This window comes from Mauremys reevesii, linkage group 8, assembly GCF_016161935.1.
Source record: "Mauremys reevesii isolate NIE-2019 linkage group 8, ASM1616193v1, whole genome shotgun sequence".
NCBI classification, from domain to species: domain Eukaryota; kingdom Metazoa; phylum Chordata; order Testudines; family Geoemydidae; genus Mauremys; species Mauremys reevesii.
The window spans coordinates 105,792,105-105,817,619 of record NC_052630.1 but is presented as its reverse complement, the minus strand read 5'-3'; the positions used below and the strand labels follow the sequence as shown (position 1 = coordinate 105,817,619).

Below are 25,515 nucleotides of genomic sequence, written 5' to 3'. Positions count from 1 at the left end.
TCCGAGCCAGCCTTGGGGGTTTACTTGCTCAGTAGATGTACAGGTCTGTCACATCTTGTGCGCATTTAACATGAACAATTTCAGCTTTAGGCGGTTGGCAAACCCCCCCCTCCCAAAAAAAAAAAAAAGGAAAAACAACCATTTTAATACTGTACCTGTAGTGCGGGCGATTCCGCCCACCATTACACTCAATGTCATTTTGACTATACACGATTTTTGCTTTACACGCTGACTGCAGAATGTAACCCCAGCATAAGATGCAACAGGCCTGTACCCTGAATCAGAAAACTGTTCTCCTTCAGCAGGCAGGGGAAGAAGACTTAAGAAGAGTCTGATCCCCTTTAAAAAAAAAAAAAGCTATAGATTCTTCTGGAAAAAGAGGAAGAAATAGGGAAAGTCTCAGGCGCCAGGGCAGGCCCCTGAACTCCCAGGTGGGGTGAAGCTATCTTGAGGCAATGTAAACACTTTCACCTACATAACCTGTTAGTTTCACTGCCTGGCCTCTGCCAGTGAGCTGAAGGAAAGCCACCAAGGGCTTGGGAGGAGACCCAACTCGTATCCTTTAGTACAGATCATCCTGCCCACCACCTCAGGAGGGATCTCACAAGGCAAACACTGTTCTATCTTATCTCAGTGTCTCAAGAACAGCCATGAAAGATTCCAATTTTTTAAAGTTCACATAGGCTCAGAATAGGAATGAGCTGTTTCAGTCCAGAGTTTATTACCAAAATTGACATCTGGGATGGAAAAAGTAACTTAAAAAAAACCCTAAGTACCTGAAAACAGGAGCTTAAGGATGAGCATATCGAGTTCATGCACATATTAGGAATGCTCTCAAAACAGAACTTCAGTGTAGTGACGTTGTTATTAAAATGTGAGAAACAGCCACAAGATTTGAAGTCTGGAAAACATGCCTTACAATACATTTGTTTCTCTGCTCTTGACAAATGCAACCTTGCCCCACTTATATCCATTCAGAATGGTGCTGCAAAGATCATTTTCCTATGACCAAGTAAATCCTTTCTTGGCATCCCTTCGCTGGCTAATCCTTCTCTATGCATCAAATGTAAGTGACTCGTCTTCATTTTCAAGGCCCTTCACAACCTATGCTCACACTCCTGAGCATCTTTCACTACTTAGATGTTGATTCCTGCCTCACCACTGGGCTGAGACCATAGCCTGTCATCCTGGCCAATCCTGTCTCATTGGGTCCTTGTACAAATATAAGAATGGCCACACTGGGCCATACCATAGGTCCATCCAGCCCAGTATCCTAGGTCGCCTAAATGGTTGCACTGGCCCTGAATGCACTGCTCCAGACTAGGGACCGAGTGGCTAGGCAGCAGTTCTGCAGAAAAGGACCTAGGGGTTACGGTGGACGAGAAGCTGGATATAAGTCAACAGTGTGCCCTTTTTGCCAAGAAAGCTAATAGCATTTTGGACTCTACAAGTAGGAGCATTGCCAGCAGATCAAGGGACGTGATCATTCCCCTCTATCTGGCACTGGTGAGGCCTCATCTAGAGTACTGTGTCCAGTTTTTGGGCCCCACACTACAAGAAGGATGTGGAAACATTGGAAAGAGTCCAGCAGAGGGCAACAAAAATTATTAGGGGGCTGAAGCACATGACTTATGAGGAGAGGCTGATGGAACTGGGATTATTTAGTCTGCAGAAGAGAAGACCGAGGCGGGATTTGATAGCTCCTTTCAAGTAGTTGAAAGGAGGTTCCAAAGAGGATGGATCTAGACAGTTCTCAGTGGTACCAGGTGGCAGAACAAGGAGCAATGGTCTCAAGTTGCAGTGGGGGAGGTTTAGGTTGGATATTAGGAAACATTATTTCACTAGGAGGGTGGTGAAGCACTGGAATGGGTTACCTAGGAAGGTGGTGGAATCTCCTTCCTGAGAGGTTTTTAAGATCAGGCTTGACAAAGCCCTGGCTGGGATGATTTAACTGGGGATTGGTCCTGCTTTGAGCAGGGAGTTGAACTAGTTACCTCTTGAGGTCCCTTCCAACCCTGATAGTCTATGGGTACGTTCTACTACGGACTACTATTCGAATTTGCATAAACGTTTTTTAAAAAAGATTTTTAAAAAAAAAAAGTTGCGCACCACACACACAACACATTAAATCGTGGTGTGCGTCCATGGTCGAGCGAGCGTTGATTTCTCTGCTGTGGGGCACTGTGGGTAGCTATTCCCAGTTCCCCCCCGCCCCCCCCGCCCCATTTCGGTTTGAGATGTGCCTGATGGGGGGGGGGCAATAATTGTGGCAGGTGGTGTGTAAAAAATGTCGTCAGTCACTTCCTCTGGGAAAGCAACGGCACAGACAATTTTTTTCTTTTTTTTTTTGGCAGATGCCATAGCATGGCAATCATGGAGCCTGTTTTTTTTTTTGTGACTGTCCGTAGTGTGTACTAGATGCCTGACAGGAGCGATTCAGCGCAGCAGCACAGCAGCATTTTTTTTTTTTTTATTTGAGAGATGGTTATCAGCCATACATACCATACCATCATACCATAAATACCATAAAAAGGGGGGCATGGCTACCAGTCCTTTTTCTTTTTTCCATTGCTGCTGTCATAAGTGCCCTGCTGCCTGGCTGCTGCCCAGCCAAAAAAAAAAAAAAATGGATTGACTCTGAGTCAATCCCCTCTTTTCTTCTAAAAAAAAGAGAATAGAATCAGTCCTGCCTAGAAAGAAGGTGTGAGAAGAGAAGAAGAGAAGAGAGAGAGAGAGCACAGCTGCTCTGTGTGTGCTGATCCAGAGAAAGCTATTCAGCTGTATGCTATTCAGGGGGCCTGCTGCTGCAACCCCCCCTCCTGTTGATCCCCTCTTCCCTCAGCTTTCCCTGGGCTATTGTGTGTGTTCCCCCCCCACTATGATGAAAGAATATAGACATGATGAAGAAGTGAGATGTTGTTGAGATATGCAGAGGACAGCAGCACAGGCCAGAGAGGTGAGAGTCAGGGGAGACAGTAGAGGAGTGTGTGGAGAGAGAGGAGCCTCTCTAGCTTCAGGCTTTTGGAATTTTTTTTTCTTTGGGGGGGTGGGGGCTGGGGGGGCTCAGCAGCTCTTGTTATGTACATATGACGATACCATTAGGCACCACATACCAGACCACCCAAGGAAAAAACGACCAGGCCTGATCAGCCTCTGTGCCAAAAGTAGGTTAGTGGTCAGTCAGTCCTTGCACTGCCACCCATGATGAGCTGGATGAGATGAGGACAGGTACCAGTCAGCAGCCATCAGCATAGAGCAGCGTGGGGGGAGGGGAGCAAGTTGAGTGTGCTGCACCATCTGCAGTATCTGCAGCATCTGCAGCAATCAGTAAACATTTAAAGTATTCAGAGGAGAGTCAGAGGGGTGTCGCTGGGGGTGTGTGTGGGGTGGTGTGTTGCCAAGCTGACTACTGACCCACCCACCCAGTGACCCTGACAAGCACCCTAGAAGAGCTGAGCCAGAGCTTAGGATAACTTTAGCAGCCAGGATGGAGCAGGAACTGTGGGAGTCCTTCAGTCCCCATCCATTTCGCTTTTGATTTTTCCTTTTCTTCTTCACGCTTGCTGCAGTCGCTGTGTCCTGGCTTCCCTGCTATGGCTGGAATTTGAAAAATAAAAAAAAAGGATTCTTTCTGTTTGCTCTGTGATCCTGCTGATTTTGCTGCCCCACTCTTCCCTCTCACGCGCATGGTCCGTGCTGGTCTTTTTTTTTTTGATTTCTTTGATTTGCGACCTGGGTGAACGGAGCTCTGATCGAGCTCAAACTGGGGGAATATTCAAAAGTTCAAAGTTTTCTGGGCTTTCCTGTCTACCTGACCAGTTCAGATTGCGCGGTCACTGGTGCACTGTCGCACTCACTGATAGCTGGATGCAGCGGAGAGCATCATGTCGTATAATAACAATACACACTAACCTAATCCATACTCTTATTACGACTCTAGCGTTACTCCTCGTTTTAAAATTAAAAAATAGAAAAAAAGAATAAAAATGGATATAATGTGTTCCTAGTGTGGGTGTGTTGTGTTGTGGCGGTTTTTTACTTTTAGCGCCCTAAACCGTAGTCAGGCTTATGATTCTATGATAAGGTCAAGATGCAGTGGCTAGAAACTGAAGCCAGCAAAGTTCAAACTGGAAATAAGACAAACATTTAAGAGTGAGGATAAACAACTAATGGAACAAGTTATCAAAGGATGTGGTAGATTCGCCATCACTTGGAGTCCTTAAGGCAAGATGAGATGTTTTTCTGAAAGATACTGTCTAGCACAATCACAAGGTGTTGGGCTAAATGCAAGAATCACTAGGTGAAATTGTCTAGTCTGTATCATGCAGGTCAAACCAGATGATCATAATGGTTCCTTCTGACCCTCAAATCTATGAATATAAAACAGCAGCAGCATGCAAGATTAAAAGACACATACGTAACAGAGGCTTCTGAGGTCATTTCTTCAATCATTATCAGTTTGATTCTAAAACTAAATATGCTGCTTTTGGGGGATGCAGGGGAGAAGGAAAATGTTTATCTCCCAGATCAAACCCTCAAAGAAGCCACTGTGCAAAGAACAATTTCAACTTTGCTTTGACAAACAGAAATACCATGGCCTCGTCAGTTCCACATTATATTCTAGGCCGAATGAATCACTGAGACCTTGAAACGTACTCAACTGTATGGGGCTTTCAGGATTTCCTCCTTTGAACTGAAAGCTATATCTTCCCCCAGAACTGTTCCTGGTGACATGACTGGCCTTACAGGAATAAAGAGAGCTGCCACAAAGATAAATCAAAATTATGAGTGCTCAACTACCTATGTAATCCAACCCATTGTTCTGCTGTATCCACACCATCCTCTCTCTGAATATTCCTAAACCAGTCTGTTCTCCAGGTCAGCTGTCCAATTTTTCAGGGACTCACAGTCCGCAATGTCCGTTATTTAATAACCTGTTCATTATTAAATAAGGCTTTGAGATCTTCATTGTTTTCTCCAACATCATGTGGGTTTCCAGAGTCCTCAGATTTCTTGTCTATTACTGAGGCCTAAATGACAGAAGAGTGCATGAATTTCTTCAGACAAATCAGGCACTTGGTGATGTGTCATTCCTCCAGTGTTTGGCCGAGTAAAAACAAATGCAGAAATATCTAGGTCTCGCGCAGACACACAGCTGAATTCTTGGGCAGCAATTTCAGTTACCCTCAACAGGGCCTTCAACAAGGTAGAAGATCATGGAAAAAGGGCAATAAGTAAACGGCATCCTCAATCTCATACTGTTGAGATCACATCTTTCCCCATCATCACCATTTAACTACAGCTGGTAACAACACCAAATTGCAAATTCAGAAAGAAGGAGAATCCTTTTTGGAGGATCATTAGGAGGATGTGTGTTCGTTTTGTTGTTACCTACTCCCCCATTCACTTTTCAACAAACTGGGACTACCTAAACATAAGGTTAACATGTACTTTCCCATTACATTGTTTTTATTTTCCTCAGTTTAACTCTTAGATCTCAATTCTTCTGTTTATTTGTGTCTATTTAGTGCTTATAAAAAATGCCACTCTACATGACAACTGGGATTGGTGGACAGAGCCCAGCAAAGCAACAAAAGCCTTCACCCCCAGGGAAGGAATTGGCCACAGAACCCAGAAATCAATAATTTACAGGGAACAAAAAAATGAACAATCAGGGACAGTGTGAAGGTCAAAAAAATTTTAAAAATGAAAGAATTGAATGGAGACACCAAGCACAGAAACCTGGGCAATGACCACTGCTCCGAGGTGCCATCGCAGGAGTCCATGGACACTACCCAGTGGAAGTTCCAGATCGCCAGTCTCACAGAACCAAGTTCTCTATTTTTCTTGATAAGGAACAGCATAGACAACTCTCTCATCCCAGATACGGCCTCAAACCTGACCTGAAGGGCCCAAATCTAGGGTGAGAGAGTAGTTAGGTCTCCAAGGCTCATTCAACCCTTGGCCTCTCCACTGAGATGGCGAAGAAGGTTGCCAATTACTGGCACTAGTGTCTGAGATATTGATACGTTTGTGTAAGAACACAAGAACAGCCATACTGGGTCAGACCAAAGGTCCATCTAGCCCAGTATCCTGTCTTCCGACCAGGGCTTTGGAGCGGAGCCCGGAGCTGGAGCATGGAGCAGCTCCGGAGCAGTGGAGCTGCAGGTTTTTGCCTGGAGCTGGAGTGAAGCCAGAGCACAACTCCAAAGCCCTGCTTCCGAAAGTGGCCAATACCAGGTGCCCCAGAGGGAATGAGCAGAACAGGTAATCATCAAGTGATCCATCCCCTGTCGCCCATTTCCAGCTTCTCGCAAACAGAGGCTAGGGACACCATCTCTGCCCATCCTGGCTTATAGCCACTGAACTAAATTGTGTAGATTCTTAACTAAGATTGTATAGATTTTTACACCTTCATAACAGCAGAGCATCTGCTGGGAATGAGGTCACCAAACTCATTTCATACAAGCCTCTGAATATGCATCAAATTCAACAACTTCTGATCACTACAAATATGAATTTGAACTAGCAACCTAGAAGTGAAACATTCTGTATTCCATTATCAACCCCCAAGCCATACAGTCCTTTCATCTCAATTCCCTTAAAACACTTGGTCTGGATACCTCTATGAAAGCTGGATATAAATATTTTTATAGAGGCGTTCCAAATGAGATTTATTCAGATTAATTTTTACTTAAGACTTTTTATTTTTAAAATATTCCCATTTCACTCATATTAATTCTTCCTAAAACACACATTGCAATAAAATATTTATGCAAAAGTTGTGATTTATTTTAAATGAAGAAAACATGAGCTGATTGCAAAAGGCTTTACTAATAAAGAGGAAAACTATTTTAACTTCTGCTGTTTATGCCATTAAATGAAAACTACAATGGGAACACACAAAGCCTGCACTGCTCTGGAATAAAGTCATTATTTTTCAGGATCACTTTAGCAAAGCGATTTTAATAATACACTTTTGTAAAGAGTCCAATACTTTTGCAATTCAAATACCATCTTGTTTGTGGAACTCACACGGAAATGTATACGAGTGTGTAGATGGGAAAACATACATATTAACATGGGCAAAAAATATCGATAATTAAAATCAATAAAGGACTTCCAAGTGCAAACAAGCTTCAGAGAGGTACAGTCTAGTGGACTGGGCACAGGACTGGATGCCTGGAACTTTAGCCCCTCAGAACAAGTGATACAGCGATCTAGTGACTCCCTCTAGGACACGGGTGCCTAACGCGGTGCCTGCGGGCACCATGGCACCCGCGGGGGCATCTAAATGCACCCGCGTCCTGGTCGGCGGTCGAGCATCCGCCGAAATGCCGCCGAAATTCGGCAGCAATGCCTCTGGATGACATCATCCAGAGGCGTCGCCGCCGAATTTCGCCAGCATTTTGGCGAATGCTTGACTGCCGCCACGGTCCTTCGTCTGGCGCCCACCAGATGAAAAGGTTGGGGACCACTGTTCTAGGACCTTGCAGATGCAGGGAGTTTACCAGCTCCCATTTCATCTTCCCCACGTGAGATTGCGCGAGGACTCAGCGTTTGCGAGGCACTGTAAGAGCACGAGAAGTCATCATCATTATTCACAGCTCAGCAGGTTAAAATCAATTGCCTTGTGCAAGCTTCTAGTGTTTTGTTACTAATCCACAGTAAACAGGCAGCAAAATAAGTAGCCATATCATTTTAAAGCTGTGCAACTTTGGGGTTTTTTTGGTTTTTGGGTTTTGTTTTTTTTAAGTTTGGAAAGACAATTTAACTCTGGAAATGTGCCAGAGAGAACACAATTAGAGGGAGCCCTGTATATAGCCACCAAACAGGTACAGCAAGGACAACAGCACTGCAGGCTTCCCCCCCACAGCATCACCAGCCTGCTTCAGAGGCCCATGGAGCAGGGACGGGGGCAAGGCTGTCTGTCAGGATCTGTACTTCACCACCAAGACTGTCAGCTGTGGTGACTGCGGTTTGGAGATGTCCACTATCCATTAGGAACTGGCAAATGACATACAACCCACAATTCGGTTCACCTAAGGCATCCAACAGCCATCAAACGGTAGTAACTCTTAGTCACTTCTACCTTGGCTGGATGTGACGCTGAGACAGAGGTGAAACACTGCACATCCATTGCCAACCCCTTGAGCCATCTAGTTCTGCTGTGCAGCATGTTAACGTCATGTGAAAAGCAGAACAGTATCTTTGGAGTCATCAGAACAGAGGGGTGAGACAGGGCTTTTTTTATTTGCATTTTGTATTTGCTGTCAGCCATGCTGAAGAGACTGGTGAAATGCTTTTAACTGAGCTAAACGTTCTGTTAATCTATTTCAAAATTAAGTGCTGCTTAGAAAGAGATCCTGGTTGTCTCCCTATAGATGAATTTCACTCTTTTTTTATTTCCACTGACAGTACAAAAATCTCTCTCTGTATATTACGGGGATTCAAGTTTTTCTTTCCACGGTCACCAAATGTTGCTCAACTGTACAAGGAGGATTCAAATTCCCCCTTCCAGCCGTTACAGTGAGCTTACTTACATCATGTGTTTGGAAAGGAGATTTTTCAACAAAGGAAGTGAAGCGCTTAGCCATGCTGTCCAAGACTATACGGATCAGTGACCTTCAGCAGCATACAGACCACCGCTGTGACATCACAATTTCCACAACATGGCTCAAATAGATGCACATACCAGGAGAATCTGGAGTTTCAATCTTTGTTTATTTGTTTGAGGAGGGAATTTTCTCTCCTTAATGGCCGGCCTTTATTACAATTTTTGGAAATTTTATTTTAGAAACCGGGAAAACCAGGTAGACCACCTGAGATGGAACATTTCATATGCAAGCACTTACCGGTGATAGTAGCAGAAGGCATGCTGATTAGTTCACAGTATATTAGTCAGGGCTTCCATTAACACAACTAAGGGCTCATCAAGGAAGGAAAATGTGAAATCATTTCATTGCTATTACTCTCCTGGAATGCCACATTTTAACAGCTGGCCTGAGTATAGTTGGGTGACACAAGGGAGAGGAAAGCTTAATACAAGATTAAAAAATATGGACTTAGTGAAGACAAATGTTTAACACAGGTATACCTACCCTCCCTCCGCCCAAAACCCAGATTTCATTACCTAACCAGGTTTCTCAACCTGCCACCTAGCGGGCTCCAGCCTGAGAGGGTGGCACCAGACAGCAGCTGCATGGGGCTGATGAAACCTGGCATCAAAACAAGGTGGCCAAAAATTAAAGCAGCCCAAGTTTAAAAAGAACTCATTTTTAAATTACACTCTCAAAAAGAAAAGCCGATCACAGAAAGTTTTGAAGCAGTTTTGATAAATGATATAAGCAGCTCAAAGGATTAACCCAGAGGACGTGATCACATCAAGTGCCTGCCAGAACACTACAGTCAAACACAGCATCATGATTTTGGTGTTGATGAATTACCCAACGGAGAGGCTAACGTTTTACCTTTGCTTAGCCCTTGCTTTGGAAGAACCACAATTTAGAAGATTCTTCCTCCCCAGTTATGATTAAAAAAAATAAAAAAAACCTTTCAAAACTTATTTTTTCTATGTGTAGTACATTAAAAGTACCTCCAAGAGCTAAACACGATGTTATCCTTTATAGCTTTTAATTGGTGTTGTTAAACTGCTTTTTTGTTGCAAAAAAATGAGAGGCAATTCAGAGAAGCCCAACACAAAATGGGCTGTGGAGAGATTGATGTATAAGAAAATTAAACAGGAGGTAAATATGTATAGCTTAGCTAAATGGCAACTAAGTGAGAAAATAACCATCTACCAGCAGCTGTACAAGGGAACATAACTAGGAGTGATGGGACGAAATCAACAGAAAGAAAATTTAAGCTGAATATTAGAAAAAAACCCATCTTAACCACAAGAACTAGTAGACTGTGGAACAGTCCCTACAGGGAAGTGGTGGAAACGCCTGTTGGCGGACGCTGAAACTACACCAAACAAAGCACTGGGAAATGTATTGGATGGAGCTAACCTACCTAGCCCCTATGGATGGATTAGATGACCTAATAGCAGGGCTTGAAAAACCATTCACTCACACCAGCTGAGTGGGAAGCCTGCTCTGTTGAAAAGGGATGTATATCAACTACTTCCAAATCTAAGCTTTCTGAGCATGTTAATAGAGATCACAAGAAATTAAAAGCCAGTCTAGTTCTTATGCTTGTGAAGGTAACAATGTAAACATGAACCACCAGTAAACCAATGCAGTACTGTCCTCCTGAGTCTGCAGCACACACCACCAGCATCTTTCCTGCTGCTAAGACCCTTGCCAAGTAGCAGGCATGAAACTGACAGGACTGATCCGTTTCACAGCTGCTATTCAGATTCATGTTAATTTCATACTCCAAAAGCTGCTGGCTTGGTAAAACATCTTGGGCAGCAACACAGGTAGGCACTAGAAACAGATACCGGCTAGGAGTAAAAAAAACAAAACAAAAACAACCAGAGGCTGGGGAAGGTCTAATGGACACCTCCTCCTGGGTGACTCCAGCAACAGACAACAAGCACCAGAGGTAGAGAAGAAACAGAAAGCACCTTCCTCTTTCTAGCAGCTACAAGAGTGCAAAGTTCCAAATTTATAAGACCAAGTTCAGCATCTTCTTAATTCCAGGTATCTGGTGTCAGGACAGCCAGGCACTTTTCCTGGACCTCACACATGAAGCTCTTTTCTCATCTCTCCCCACTCATCTTATGTAATTACCTCTGAATTAGGAGATGTCTTAAATGTTTCAAGATCCGCCTAATAGGTCTTCTCCATCCCTAACTCTATAACCATGCTATTTTCCCCCACACTAACTTTGTAGAGCGAATCTTCTTGTTGCTGTTCTTTAAAACTTTAAATGATTCTACTACCACCAGTAATTGAGATTATATAATTTAGGCGCAATAAACAAATAAAGTTACTGGGCCGTGATCTTACAAATGTTGACACATAAGCACCGTTACTCCTATGAATAATTCCAGAAAAATCAAAGTTGTAAATTCCAAGAAAGATTCCAGTGATCTAGATTCTGATAAAGATGTCAATCACTGTGTACAAGTCCCTTCTACTTAGCCACACATGGCTATCGTTTCTGAAAGTCATATTGCTACTTATGAGGCAGCTATTGTTTTGAAATACTAATAGATTTGCTTGCCTGACCAATATTAAGGACTTCCATTAATTATTCCAAAGCTGAAAATATGATGCTGTGAGTCACTGAGGACCTCCTGCAAGGTGCTGATACTTTCTGCTCCCATGGCCACTTAACAACCAGAGTCAGGCTCTACAGTCTTACTGTAAGACAATTTCTATTATAAACCTGGTTTTGATCCAACTCTAACTCAAATTAAAAATTCTCAAACCTGACCTATAATGCATACTTCATTTTACTCCAAAGAATTTGGGGAAAGTTGGTTCATTTTTGGTCTGCTCACAAGTCAAATAGATTGGCCTAGTCCATGCTTACTTAAAAATTATTTTCACATTCATCCCCAATGAAAACCAGGACTTTGGATGACTTAACTTTTTAGAGTGCCTATTCTTTGGAAGTTTAGTTATTTTTCCACTAACAAAAAGTCTTCAGGCATCCTGGCAAAGCAAATGCCACCTGCTTCATATATCCAGAGAGCAGGGAAGATAGACACACACACACACACTCCAGAGTCCAGTGGTTATAGCACTGACCTGGTAGGTGAAGATAAAGGGTCCAGCCTCTCTGGTCCAATCACGGTATAATTACTCACGCAAAGAGGAACAGCTTTGAGAGGAGAGATTGAGGCAGGCCCCACATCAGACTCTCCCATAGCTCAGTGGTTAGCACACCCTAACCCTCTTCTGCCCCACTCAGGCAGAAGAAAGTGAATCTTCGCCTCCCGCATCCCAGACAAGTGCTCTCTAACTGATCTAAAGGTATACCGTGGGCCCCACCACCTCTTCCCAATTTTGGGCAGTGAGGCAGGGGTCTAACTCATTCCTGCAAGAACCTACCTGGGCATGATCACTGGCAGAGGTAGGGGCCTCCCTGCCGCCTGGACTTAGGCACCCAGAGCAGTGGATCACTTTCCTCCCCCACCATGTACTGTACAGGTAGCTGAGGCGCCTACCTCAGGCTTTGTGGATCACAAAGCTGTTCCTGTAATTTTCTAGGGGCCTAAAAGTTAGTCCTCCTGACACTGAGCGTTGCAATGCCCAAGTTCCTTCGTGGATCCAGGCCTTACGGTCTAATTTAAGGAAAGATGTGACAAGTGGATGCAATCGATCAGAAGGAGGGTGGGTAACAGTGACAGGAAAACATGGTTACATACACTGTGCACCATCTACATCAAGAAGAAAATTTCAGTGACACCTTCTGGCTACCTGCCTCTGGTATGGAAAACTCTAGTAGGTAGATATAGCAGAAGTTGTCTTAGTTATTTAAACTACTGAATTTTCACTCCTAGTCTTTATAGACACTCAAATTTCTGAAAACAGACAGGACTATATAGCAAGAGCTAATCAGAAGAATGGAATATTAACGTACTGTACAAGATAAATAACATGTTGTGGCTGCTTCTGACTTCACTGCAGTATAACTGGAGGCCAAATACACAACTGCTTTATTTCTCTCCTGCAGAATCCAGCAAAGCCACTTGTTTGTGACTAAACAGTTAGTTAAACTATGTTATCCAATGCAGGATGTTGTTCCCTTACTTTATGCAGCATTTTCAGTGCTGCCAACAAAACAATGTGGATGAGATCCACAGGAGTTTCATTTTGTTGTATGTATCCATCTAAGTTTTGTACACTGCAGGGTTTGAAGTTTTCTACTCCACTGGTGATGCAACTATCAAAACACCACAGAAAGTACTGGAGTCTTCCATAAATAACAGCAGAGGACTACACTGCTGCAACATTATATCTGCACATTTAAGAGAAAAAAGAAAATAAGTCAAGAAATGCAAAATTTAAAACTTGCACAATATTAACTCAGTCAAGAGGCTTTATGTTTTATAAATATACTGTTTAATACACTATAAAATACCATCAACTTGAAATCTAGTCAATTTTCTAAAACCTGAGTTAAAATTAGTTTCTAATATGATAACTGCCTGAGCCCTCTTTCAGACTTTTTAGTTTTATAATCACACTTTTTTATTTTACAAAAAAATTTATCTCTGCGCTGTTGCTGTGTGAAAGATACATACATATCAAGGAAACTGACTGATTATATACAGACAGCAATGAAATTGACCAAACACACAGACAAAATTTTATATTTTTTCAGTATACTTGGGATATTTGACATCTTAAAACCCCAGTCATGCAAACTGCTCCTTGCAGGCACCACCCCTAGACCTACACGCAACCCTGCTGAATTCAGCCACGTTCTGCACAGGGTACACTGCATGGCAGCCATGAAGGACTGGGTTGTTAGATGTTACTTGTAACAATCAGTACAAAGTTTTCAGACAGAAATAAAATCCTTAAGGGTCCCTTTACAAGGAAGGCTTAAGAAATACAAGAATAGCAGCACTACATATGTGCAACCTAGCCAGGTTAACTTTTGTATTTCAGAACCTGGTGATTTGAAATGTGTGATCTTAATGTCACATTAACATCAATGTTCTGCACTTAATTAATGTCAGCATTAACAATCCCAATTCAAGTTTGAAGTTCAAATGATTTGTAGCAGATTCTACTGCATGGGCTCAGAAATGATTCTTCAATTATTTATCAAATTTAGACAGAAAGTCACACTCCCGCTAAACCAAGGTTTCCTTTTGCGCCACTTTTAAGTGCTCTTTAAACCACGGTGTCTTGAGGGCTTGCAGCTCTGTTTGGTACAGCATTTCAGTAGTTTCCAACAAAAAAGCAACTTCAGCAACAATCTCTGATCTTGTGTATTGTAGTTATCCACCTTGAACGAGCTGGCATCTCACCCATGGAAGAGAGGAAGGAGGATCTTGTGGTGAAGGCATTGGTCTAGGATTTTAGAGATTGGGGTTCAATTATCCGCTCTGCCACAGACTGCCTGTTTGATGTTGGGCACTTGAGTTCATTTTTCTGTGCCACGGTTCTCCACCCGCAAAGTGGCAATACCACTCCTCTACTTCACAGGGAGTGTTGTGAAGATAAACCTGTTACTGGCTGTCAGGTGTTCAAATACCGGTGTTAAACACCACAGAAGGTCTTGAAAATAAATTAATTATAGACTCATAGAAGAAGGTTGAGGGGGGATATGATTGCTCTTTATAAATATATCAGAGGAATAAATATTAGGGAGGGAGAGGAATTATTTAAGCTTAGTATCAACGTGGACACAAGAACAAATGGATATAAACTGGACTCTAGGTAGTTTAGACTTGAAATTAGACGAAGGTTTCTAACTATTAAAGGAGTGAAGTTCTGGAACAGCCTTCCAAGGGGAGTAATGGGGGCGAAAGACATATCTGGCTTTAAGACTAAGCTTGATAAGTTTATGGAGGGGATGGGATGATGGGGTAGCCTAATTTTGGCAATTAATCTTTGATTATCAGCAGGTAAATATGCCCAGTGGTCTGTGATGGGATGTTAGATGAGATGGGATCTGAGTTACTACAGAGAATTCTTTCCTGGGTGCTGGCTGATGAGTCTTGCCCACACGCTCAGGGTTTAACTGACCGCCATATTTGGGGTCGAGAAGGAATTTTCCTCCAGGGCAGATTGGCAGAGGCCCTGGAGGTTTTTCGCCTTCCTCTGCAGCATGGGGCATGGGTCACTTGCTGGAGGATTCTCTGCAGCTTGAGGTCTTCAAACCACAATTTGAGGACTTCAATAACTCAGACGTAGGTTAGGGGTTTGTTATAGAACTGGATGGGTGAGATTGTGTGGCCTGTGTTCTGAAGGAGCTAATTTAGGCAAAGAGAGGGCAGATCCAGATGTCTTTACCTAGGAACTCAAAGCCTAGAATTCACGGGATTAAGTTATCAGCATTGTCCATTAACTCCCAAATACAGATGTTTAAGGATAAGAGCCTTACTAAGGAAGAGCTGCCGCAGGAAGAATTTACTATATTGACAAGACGCACATCGTGGGGGCTGGTGATTGAATCATTATGAAACACGAGATGTTGGCTGAGTGGTAGAGCTTACTGGATAGACTGGTGTTCCAATCCAGCATAAACACTGACATTCGGAGTCAACTCTCAAAGCAGACATGCCTGACAGATAAAGGCAGAGGATGCAAAGCAGGTGAAATGGAGACTGAGGAGATTTTGTACAAGTTTGCTTTGCCCTCATTCATTTCAATAAATGGGGGACAGAGCCCGAAATTTGTGGAACCAGCTGCTTGCTGCTCTCAGCTGTGAGAGTTTGTCTTGTGTTTGAATAATCAAGGCTAATACTGTAACAAGGGATAGAGGAAAGATGGTCCAGTGGTTAGGGCTAGGGAGACAGGTTCAATTCCTCTGTGACCTTGGGCAGGTCATTTAGTGTCTCTATGCACTTCAATTCCCCATCTGTGAAATGGGGATGATGATACTTCACAGGGCTGTTGTAAGAACAAATGCATTCAAGATCGTGAGGCACTCAAATACCACAGTGATAGAGGCCAGGTAAGTATGAGAAAGGAGAAAGTCTTTTTCCTACAGCACTTACAGGCTCTGCAGACCTGAGCTCTTCTGATATCAGTGTACAAAGTTTCTGAAGTCAAATCTTGGCAGACTCATCTAGCCTTTGCAAAACCAAACTGTTTACTTTAACCATGGTTGCAATAGCTGAGCTTCCACTGTATTGCAGTGTGCTGAGACAGCGAGTCATAACAGCGCGACATCCCTGCATAGGAGAACATACAGAACAGCTAGATCATGTGTATTTCATGATTTCCAGTGGTCTAATACCTATTCATAACTTACTGAGGTTTGCGCTCATGTGTTGGAACTGGCTTGAGGGTTATTTCTCACTGTATTGTATAATCTTGGCTTTACTCTCCCTCACCTGCACTAAATACAGACAAATTGTCTAGAGTGTTACCTCATTTTTAGTGTGTTAAATAGACTTGTTCTTCTGGGGGTGGGGGTGTAATTAACTCAATTTGTGACAAATAAAAATGTCAACAACCAGTACAGACTTCTCACCAGTTTTTGGCAGTGGCTGTGATAAGGCTACCGGCAAACTGTGGCCACAAGCATCAACGGTTTCAGCACGGAAACTTCAGATTCTCCAACCAGATCCTCTCCTGTTATACCTGAGCTCTACTAGACAGACTCGGCAAATGTTCAGCTTCCTCGACTGTGCAGTTCTCACCCCTATACCAGACAGGAGATGACGTATCCCGTAAGAGGTATACCAATTGTATGCATTAACCAGTGGAATGGCTCCAAAATACATACCATGCAGCAATCTGCTTAAGAATTCAGTGTCAAATTATTTGCAATGAGAGGGCACTATTTCCTTCTTTGCTGGGCAAACAAAGATGGGGAGCAGAGGGAACTGCAGGTGGCTGCCAATACACACACATACCGCAAACTTTTACTACAGCAAAGCCTCACACTGATTCCAACTCTCACCCTCAATTCCTCTCCGGGCCTTCTTTAGTCTCTTTGCAAAATATACTTCCACGAAGCAGTATGTCCTTTTCTACGCCTCTCCTTACCCTTCACCCTCTTCACTGCTGTCTCCCTAAGTCTCCAAAAGAGAGGTGCAAGGATGGCCAAAAAGAGGGATGTAGGGATAGACCCAGCCAGCCAATACAACTGATAGAGCAGTAGTCCTGCTTCATTACCGCGTTCACACGTGGGTCAGAATACCACCCAAACAGCTCCAAACTGTGACTTGCACTTCAGTGCTCTTTGTACCACAGCTCTGCCCATTGGAGTTATTTTGTATACTCATCCTACGAATCACCTTTCCCAAATTACTCCCATTGTGTGTATCCAGAGTGTAGGTTTGCCCTGTAGGGTACGTCTACACAGCAAAGAAAAACTCTTGGCTGGCCCATGACAGGCTGCGGGGGGGGGCAGCATTTGTGTGTAGATTTCCAGGCTTGGGCTAAAGCCCAGGCTCTCAGACCTCAGGGTCTACACATAGCAATGAAACAGCCCCACAGCCCGAGCCGGCCAGCATGGGCCAGCCTCAAGTTTTTCTTTGCTGTGTAAATATACCCAAAGAGTCTCATCTTGTCTTTGTGGGTGTCTGCACCTAGAAAGGAAAAGTCTCTGCTTATACTTGGGTTTCTTTTTTCCAATACCATATTTGAAGAGGGAAAAAAAACAGATACTTGAAATCTTAACTGGTCCACTGGCATTCTATTGGAACCAAAAAGAGCATTTAATGCCATGAGTTGACAAGGGAATTAAAGAAACGGGCGTGGGGGGGAGAGGAGAGAGAGAGAGAAACAACCAAACACGTTAAAACATTAAGCATCTGACTTCAATCCACAAAACCAAATTCAATATTAAGGCAGAAATTATCTCCCTAACCTACACAGTGTGCCTAGGTATTGGAGAGAGCTTATACATACTGAAATAAGTAGACATAACAGACAATTTTGAACCTATCTCAGAACTTCCTTACTATTGTCGTTTTAAATTAAATTCGTTTGCATGCCTATTTGTATTATAGGCCCCAACCAAAATCATAGCCCCGTTGTTCTGCGCGTTGTATGGCACACAGTGGAGATAGTCATATCATTACACAGTAGAATTCCTAAAGAACTGCTAAGATTTTAAACCACACGTGAAAGAAAAATCTTAAAGGAGACATCCTTTAGCCAAGGTAAAAGAGTTGTACCTTAATTTTCTGATGAATATGCCTTAGTGAGTCTGCAGTACCCATGTCTGCATCATCGGGGATACACACTATATCTAATTTCATCTTTGTGTCTAGGTTTAGCAGCTTCTGGACTTCTTTGGTTGTAACCACAATGACCTCTGTAGTAGAAAAGAAGAGAAGGGTAAGGGGAAAACAACAAGGCAACAAATATTAATGTATTCATCTATCCAATGCACAGGACACACACACACACACACACACTTTCAGACTTTCTCCAACTTCCACTGTGCTTTATGAATGGATTTAGTCCTTTAACAGAGTTCTTCAAATCCAAAAAAACAAGTTCCAGATTAATAAATTTCACAGAACTAGAGGATTAAGTTTTTGACTGACATGAAAGTAATCTCTTGTACATTTTTTTTTTTTATCATGAGAGACATAGTATGGAATTGAGAGGGCAGCAGGGAACATTTCCTGGTACTGTTAGCAAGCGATTTACCGTATATACTCATTCATTAGCCCGGTCATTTATAAGCCAACCCCCCAAAATGGTTAGGTAAAAATAGCAAAAACTGTATGATCCTTTCATAAACCGACCCTGTCTTTCAGGGGTTGGCAAACTTTGGCTCCCGGCCCATCAGGGTAAGCCAGTGGCGGGTTGGGTCATTTTGTTTACTTGGAGCGTTTACTTGAGGGGCTCCATACCTGCAGACGCTCCAAGTAACAAAATGTGCCGACCCACCAGCAGCTTACCCTGACGGGCCGGGAGCCAAAGTTTTCCAATCCTTGCTATATTTTAAAAGCTGGCATCACAAGAAACACTCAAAAGTTTTGCTTGAATTATTTTAATGTAATCTAACGAAAACCCTGTTGTTGTTATAATAATACAGAATTCATGAGCAGCGGCGCAATTATTGTTTGCTTCTGCATATTCAACAACTTTAAGTTTGAATGCTGCATCATAAGCAGACCTTTTTCTTTTGATTTCACTGTTGTTCATTTTAAATACGAGTATGAAAATAGATTATTGTAGTTATAGATTTTGTAGGACTTTATATAGGAATGTCACCTGCTTTATCACTAATTATTATTGTTCTTTGTTTATTTCAAAGCAGCCCTGTAGATTGGCATGTCCGTAGGGATAACAGGCAATTTCAATCTGAATAGAGATTCCATCGATCCTGCATGTTATATTTTCATATTGGCTCGAGACTTGTGAGGTCCATTTCAAGCCAATCTAGTCCACTAAACAAAGCCTTTGCAACTTTAAAAGGCTGCACTATTGACATCAATAAATGGGTCAGCAAACTTTGGCTCCCGGCCTGTCAGGGTAAGCCGTTGGCCGGACATTTTGTTTACTTGGAGCATCTACAATGTATTAGATATTCAATGCAATGATTCCATAGAGTCTAAAATCATCAAATTTTGGTGTAGACCCATTTATAAGCTGACCACCGCTCTCTGATGTGTCACTTTTTTACCAAAAACATTCGGCTTACGAATGAGTATATATGGTATTTAAACTACATGTCTGATAATGTCTCTGACACCTTGAATATCCCTGTCTTGGTGCTCCTAAGGATCAGTAATTTTAGCAATGAGGGATACAGAGTTAACTTTCTCCCCCTACCTCTCAACTTGCACAGTTCACTCTAGAGAAACACCAAACATGCTATTGGAGACAATAGTTAAATCAACTCTCCTAGCGCCTGCCTGAGAGGTAAATGGAATAGTATGACCTAGTACAACACAGTTGGGTTCAATCTAGATAGGAAAGACAGAAAGGACATGGGGGATGGAGTGGTATGTGGGAGCATTAACAATGCCACGGAGATACAGAGGGAAAATGAAGACTATGATGGTAAAGTACTTCAGGTAAGGGAACAAACATTATAAACAAAACATCAACCGCAACAGGCATTTACTACTGACACCCAGGAACGAAGGACAGAGTGAAAAGCAAAACTTCTTGAAATTAGTCTTGAAGTAGATAAAACAAAATACTGTACGCCTGGGGACTTTCCCAAGACTTACGGTAGGTAACAAACACAACCAGACATGCACCAGAAATGTCCCCAAGTTACAAAAGAATGATCCAGTATGAAAAGAATCTAACCAAAGAAGCCATCCTGGATTGACTAATGAGACAGAGGAAATAAATGAACACATGAGAACAATAGGGCAGTTTGGTACCACTGACTAAGAGCTACTTTTCAAAGTTGATTTATTTTGTTTACTAGAATTATAAAGCCAGAGTATGAAGGGAGCATGGGATTGCAACTGATTTTATGTAAAGCAGTTGCTACAGTGTCCCACAAAAAATATATATATAAAAAAATTAAAAAAATCTCAAAATCAAACGAAACTGCCTTGGATTCAAAACTAGCTAAAGGACCTAAAGAAAGGAAAATGATAAACGGCAATGTCTTGAGTTGGGGTGAAAACAGCCAGTGGACCAGGGGTTGTTAGTACATCCAGTCTTATTTGACATTTTTATTAATTGTCTGATTAGGGGAAGACATCAAGTTACTGAAATTCATATACTGAGACCCGTGAACACTGGCAAGAATAGAACAGTGATATAAAAAGACCTAAACAGGTTGGAAATGTTAAAAAAAAATTAATACAGAATTCAAGTATGAGAATATAATTAAGGTTAAGATTTTGTCATGGTTATTTTTAGTAAAAGTCACAGACAGGTCACGGGCAATAAACAAAATCTGACAGAAGCTAAGACCTGTCTGTGACTTTTGCTGCTGTGGCTCCGTGGTTTCCCCCAGAGGGGGCTGTGGGGTTCTCCCTCTGCCTGTGTCAGCTAGGAGCTGCAGCAGGGCCCCCGCTCCACTCACGGCAGCTGGGAGCTGCAGGGTGACCATATTTCCCAAAGAGAACATGGGACACCCCCAGCCGCTCACCCAAGGTGTGTCCCCCCACGTGAGGCTGTCGCCTGTCGCTGAAACCTTGCAGGGGGCCCCCTGTCACTGGAACTTGCCCAGAGTCGGGCAGCACTTGGGGCTGAAGCACAGAATGTCACAAAGGTTCCATGACTTCTGTGACGTAGCCTTAAGTATAATTAATGCCAGACAACACGGTTTTATAGAAAAAAGGTCTAATCAAACAAACCTGATTTCATTTTTTTATTAAAATACAAGTTCAGTTGATAAAGGGGATGCTTCTAGTTCCGCAATCATCAGTCCTATCAGGCCTAACACTATGTAACATTTTTATCGATGATCTCAAAGTAAATACAAAATCACTGCTCATAAAATTTGTTGCTAACACAACGATTGGCAGAGTGGTAAATAATGAGGAGGATAAGGCAGTCACACAAAGCAATCTGGACTCCTCAGTAACCTGGGCCCACCTAAATAAAATTCCTTTTATTACAGCCAAATGCAAAGACATACAACTAGGAACATAGAATGCAGGCCATACTGACAGACTGGGGAATTGTATCCTGGAAAGCGATGACTCTGGAAAGGATTTAGGGGTCATAGCCCATAAATAACTCAACAGAGCTCCCAAGGCAATGCTGTGGCAAAACGGGCTAATGCAACCCTTGGACGTATAAACAGGGGAGTAATGAGGAGGAATAGAGAAGTGATTTTACCTCTATCTACAGCACTGGTGAGACAGATGCTAGATTCGAGTCAATTCCACCATACACACACAACCTGACAAAAACACTTTTCCATTGACAATAAAAGACATTTACAGCTAGCTAGGCAAAGTAAGACAAATGCTGCTTGAGAACTTATAAGAGTTTGATTTAAGATATTTACTTTGTATATTTTGACATGTGATGTTGACAATTTGTTTTTTTAACAGTTATAAAACTAACTTTTTGAATCTCAATGTCTACTGGATTCTTTGCTGCTTTTACTGTCATTAAGTAATTATTGTCTGGCCCCCCAATAATTTCTCACAACTGTTTAAATTTAAATTGATAATTACAGTTTAAAACCCATAATTTTACAGAACTGTAAACATTAAAATAAAAATCTAAATTATCGTTACAGATAAACATCCATATTATACATTAAAATTATAAGTTATAAAAAAAACCAGCACTGAATTTCTGTCAAGCCTGTGTGTCATGTAGAGAACTACCCTGCACTGACAGCAAAATGGATAAATTAACCTATGGGTTAGCAACTGGCAATCTCTCACCTTCAAATCCGATTCGCTCTAACAAATTTAATGGGTACCAGATTAAAGGTTTGTTGCCTACTGGCAGGAGGGGCTTCGGGATGCTGGAAGTTAGGTCCATCATTCGGGATCCCCCACCAGCCGCCATCACCACTGCTTGAAACTCCATCTTTACAAACTGCAACTGCAAACATAGGGTGATTTTAGCACCATAGAATAAAGCTTTCAACCCCTCCTCATAATCACCCAAATGATACCACAACATTTCAGTTCAAAGCCCCCCACTTGGGGAAACTATTCATTCCCCAATACCAAATCAGCCATTCTTCTTTGGCAGATTTCAGACAATAGTTTTCTGCTGCTTGAACATTAACAAGTTAAACAACACACAAACATGTAATGAAACCTCAAATACCACCAAATGCTGAGATCTTCAGCGTATGGAGAGTCAAGAACGGTTTAGGCCTGTATGTGTTCAAGAATTCAGAATACCAGTTTCTGCCTGACATGAACATTTTATGTAAAGGAGCAGGGCTGCTACCACATGTAGAGACCCACAGCAGCAACAAGTGCTGTGTTAAAAGCAATAGTGCCATGGTTACCCCATAACAGTGGGCCAGCAGCACTGGATGGGCTGACAACCCATCCTCTGACGCTATCCCAACACAACAGACTCTGAGCACCTGGCGTGCCGCAGAGATGCCATTCCCGGCCGCTCCAGTCACTGTGTTTATCAGCTACCAACGCGGCTCATGGCATTGCCTGTGTCAGAAGTGCCACCTCCTGTCAGGGCAGCTCGCCCCTGCAACGGAGCCCTCGCCACCCCCCAACACAGGTCCCCGGGGCAATTCTCACAGTGTTGGGGTCGCCGGCGAGGTTGGCACTGCCAAGGATGGCAACTGTTACACCCCCATCCCCAGGCCGGGACCAGCCCCTTGCAGCACGAGCAGAGCTGGTCCTGTCCAGGGGTGATAACTGCGCCCCTTCCCCCACCCCCGCAACCAGGGGAGCCCGGCCCTGTCCGGGGATGGGAACCACCCCCGCCCCACAGCCAGGGGAGCCCGGCCCGGGGATGGGAACCGCCCCCCCCCCCGCAGCCAGGGGAGCCCGGCCCTGCCCGGGGATGGGAACCGCCTCCCCCCCGCAGCCAGGGGAGCCCGGCCCTGCCCGGGGATGGGAACCGCCTCCCCCCGCAGCCAGGGGAGCCCAGCCCGGCCCTGCCCGGGGATGGGAACCCCCGCAGCCCGGCCCGGCCCGGGGATGGAACCGCCCCGCAGCCAGGGGAGCCCGGCCCTGCCCGGGGATGGGAACCGCCTCCCCCCGCAGCCAGGGGAGCCCAGCCCGGCCCTGCCCGGGGATGGGAACCGCCCCCCCCCCGCAGCCAGGGGAGCCCGGCCCGGCCCGGCCCGGCCCGGCCCTGCCCGGGGATGGGAACCGCCTCCCCCCGCACCCCGGGGAGCCCGGCCCGGCCCGGCCCGGGGATGGGAACCGCCCCGCAGCCAGGGAGCCCGGCCCGGCCCTGCCCGGGATGGGAACCGCCCCGCAGCCAGGGGCCCGGCCCGGCCCGGCCCTGCCCGGGGATGGGAACCGCCCCGCAGCCAGGGGCCCGGACCGGCCCAGGGATGGGAACCGCCCCCGCAGCCAGGGGAGCCGGACCGGCCGGGGATGGGAACCGCCCCCCCCCGCAGCCAGGGGAGCCCGGCCCGGCCCGGCCCGGGGATGGGAACCGCCCCCCCCCGCAGCCAGGGGAGCCCGGCCCTGCCCGACCCTCCGGGGAAAAGCGGCTCCTCTGCCCCACGGTGGCCGCTCCGCCCCTCCGTTACCTCAGCTGCCGCCTCTACCGGCTTCTCCCACCCTCGCACTGACAGGACAGCAATGGCAGCACCGGCAGCTACTGCGCCTGCGCTGCGGTTACCCAACGAGCGCCGAGAGAATCGATAGGTGGCCGGAAACTACGGGGGGAAGGTGGGGGTGAGCGCCGAGCTATAGATCCCCCAGGAGAGACGGCAGCAAGGACAGAGGAGGAGCACAGAGTCATCGATCCCCAGCAGCCTGCTGCAGGGGGCAGGCCTAGAGAGGGAGGAGGCCCTGGAGTGCAGACAGGGGGGAGCAGCAGGGGCTCATCCTGCCAGCCCCCTCCAGTGGTTGGGCAGGGACGCACATGCTGCAATAAAGGGGGGCTTTCAGGCAGCTGTGGCCCCTGCAGAGCTACTTAGCTGGCTATCAGCACCCAAATACTGCAGGGAGGGGCCACGCCTGGGTGACCCCATTTCCAGTGGGGGGGGGGCTTCCTTGGCAGCTCTGTTTCCTACGGTGTCAGAAGCAGCATGGGCAGCCCACGCATTCAAGCCTCAGGAGTCAGGCCGCAAGTGATCCTGAGATCGGCCTAGCCCTCCAGAGATTTGAGGGGTTCTTTCTTTGCCTGCTGGTTCCAGAGCTCTAAGGTAACACGTGGCTCCCATTTTGGAGCTTTTCTCCCCACGCAGGAGCATCAGAAGCTTGTCTACATTTTAAATGGAAGTTGAGATTCTCACACAATTCCAGACGCGGGGGCTTTAAGAAACCACCAAATACCATGATAGACAAAAGCACATGGTCAAAACATGCTGGCGGCATTGTTACCTCAACAGCACCATGTGTGTATTTCTCGGCGTGGAGAATATCCCCCCCGTAAATGTTATGATTGAATTTGTCAGGAAACACTGAACAAGTGTTGTTAACATCCTCATTCACTGAACTTTAGTCTTTGCTCCAAGCACCATTCATCACGCTCAGCGCTTGTTCCATGGGGCACCTGTTGTCTGGTAAACACCTGATTTTATAGGGACAGTTCTGATATTTGGGGCTATTAGGACCCACCCCCCTCGTGCTTATTCACATTTGCAATCTGGTCACCCTACTCCCCAACTGTTGTTATTTTTGTTATTACCAAATTCCTATTTGATAAGTTGCATGTGGTATTGGAAATATTTTGTGATCAGACAGGGCTCTGTTTCCAATTTGAGCTAAACCGCTGAATATGGACCCCAGATCTCTTTCCTGGCATTTGAACCCCACTTTCCTTCCAAGGCACTCCATTTAAGAAGCATCTGCACTGCTGGATCAATAGAAACTATTTGCACAGATGAATAATATTTTCAAGTCCAACCCAGTAGGGTTCTGGGAAAGCGCCAGGGCTTCCTGACAACAGCTAAAATTATTATAACTGTCTTAATTTCTCCCAGAAGAGGCATTGTTGCAGCCAGTCAGAGACCTCACTGATGCTTGGAAGGCTATCTCAGGACCACCAACCAAGCCCACAGGTTACCTTCTGAACTTAGCAAAGCAGACAACCACTGCTTGCTGTAGCAGCCAGAAACCCTTGCTGACTCCAAATTCAAATCCAAGGAACAGGTTTATTTCAGCATAGGTACAGAATGCCACTCCCCAGGGATCAATTGGGGCTAACAGGCCAAGCAAAGGCTATACATAAAGGCAAAGGCTTCATCTCAGCACACTTTTTATACCCAAGAGGACACCCTACTTTTATCAACACCCCCTCCTCTGATTCGTTGCCTAATAGTTATGGCCATAAAATTCCACACTACACACTAGATTATATAACATGTTATCTACTTGTG

At 44.6% G+C, this 25,515-nt stretch overlaps 1 protein-coding gene across 2 annotated transcripts in view; it reads right to left on the bottom strand.

The window, feature by feature from the left end:
* Positions 1–23,842, bottom strand: part of EIF2B3 (eukaryotic translation initiation factor 2B subunit gamma) — a 140,639-nt gene extending 116,797 nt beyond the window's left edge. Inside the window, exons 1-3 of one of the 2 annotated variants that reach the window (XM_039485799.1) lie at positions 23,719–23,842; positions 21,917–22,079; positions 17,765–17,904 (exon numbers count right to left, since the gene is read on the bottom strand). In XM_039485799.1, coding sequence (XP_039341733.1) covers positions 17,765–17,904; positions 21,917–22,064 — 288 coding nt within the window. In that variant the 5' untranslated portion in view covers positions 22,065–22,079; positions 23,719–23,842. Of the gene's footprint in view, positions 1–17,764; positions 17,905–20,661; positions 20,737–21,916; positions 22,080–23,718 lie in introns of those variants that run through there. The other variant, XM_039485800.1, reaches the window with a different exon arrangement.
* Between the last annotated feature and the right edge of the window lie 1,673 nt (positions 23,843–25,515).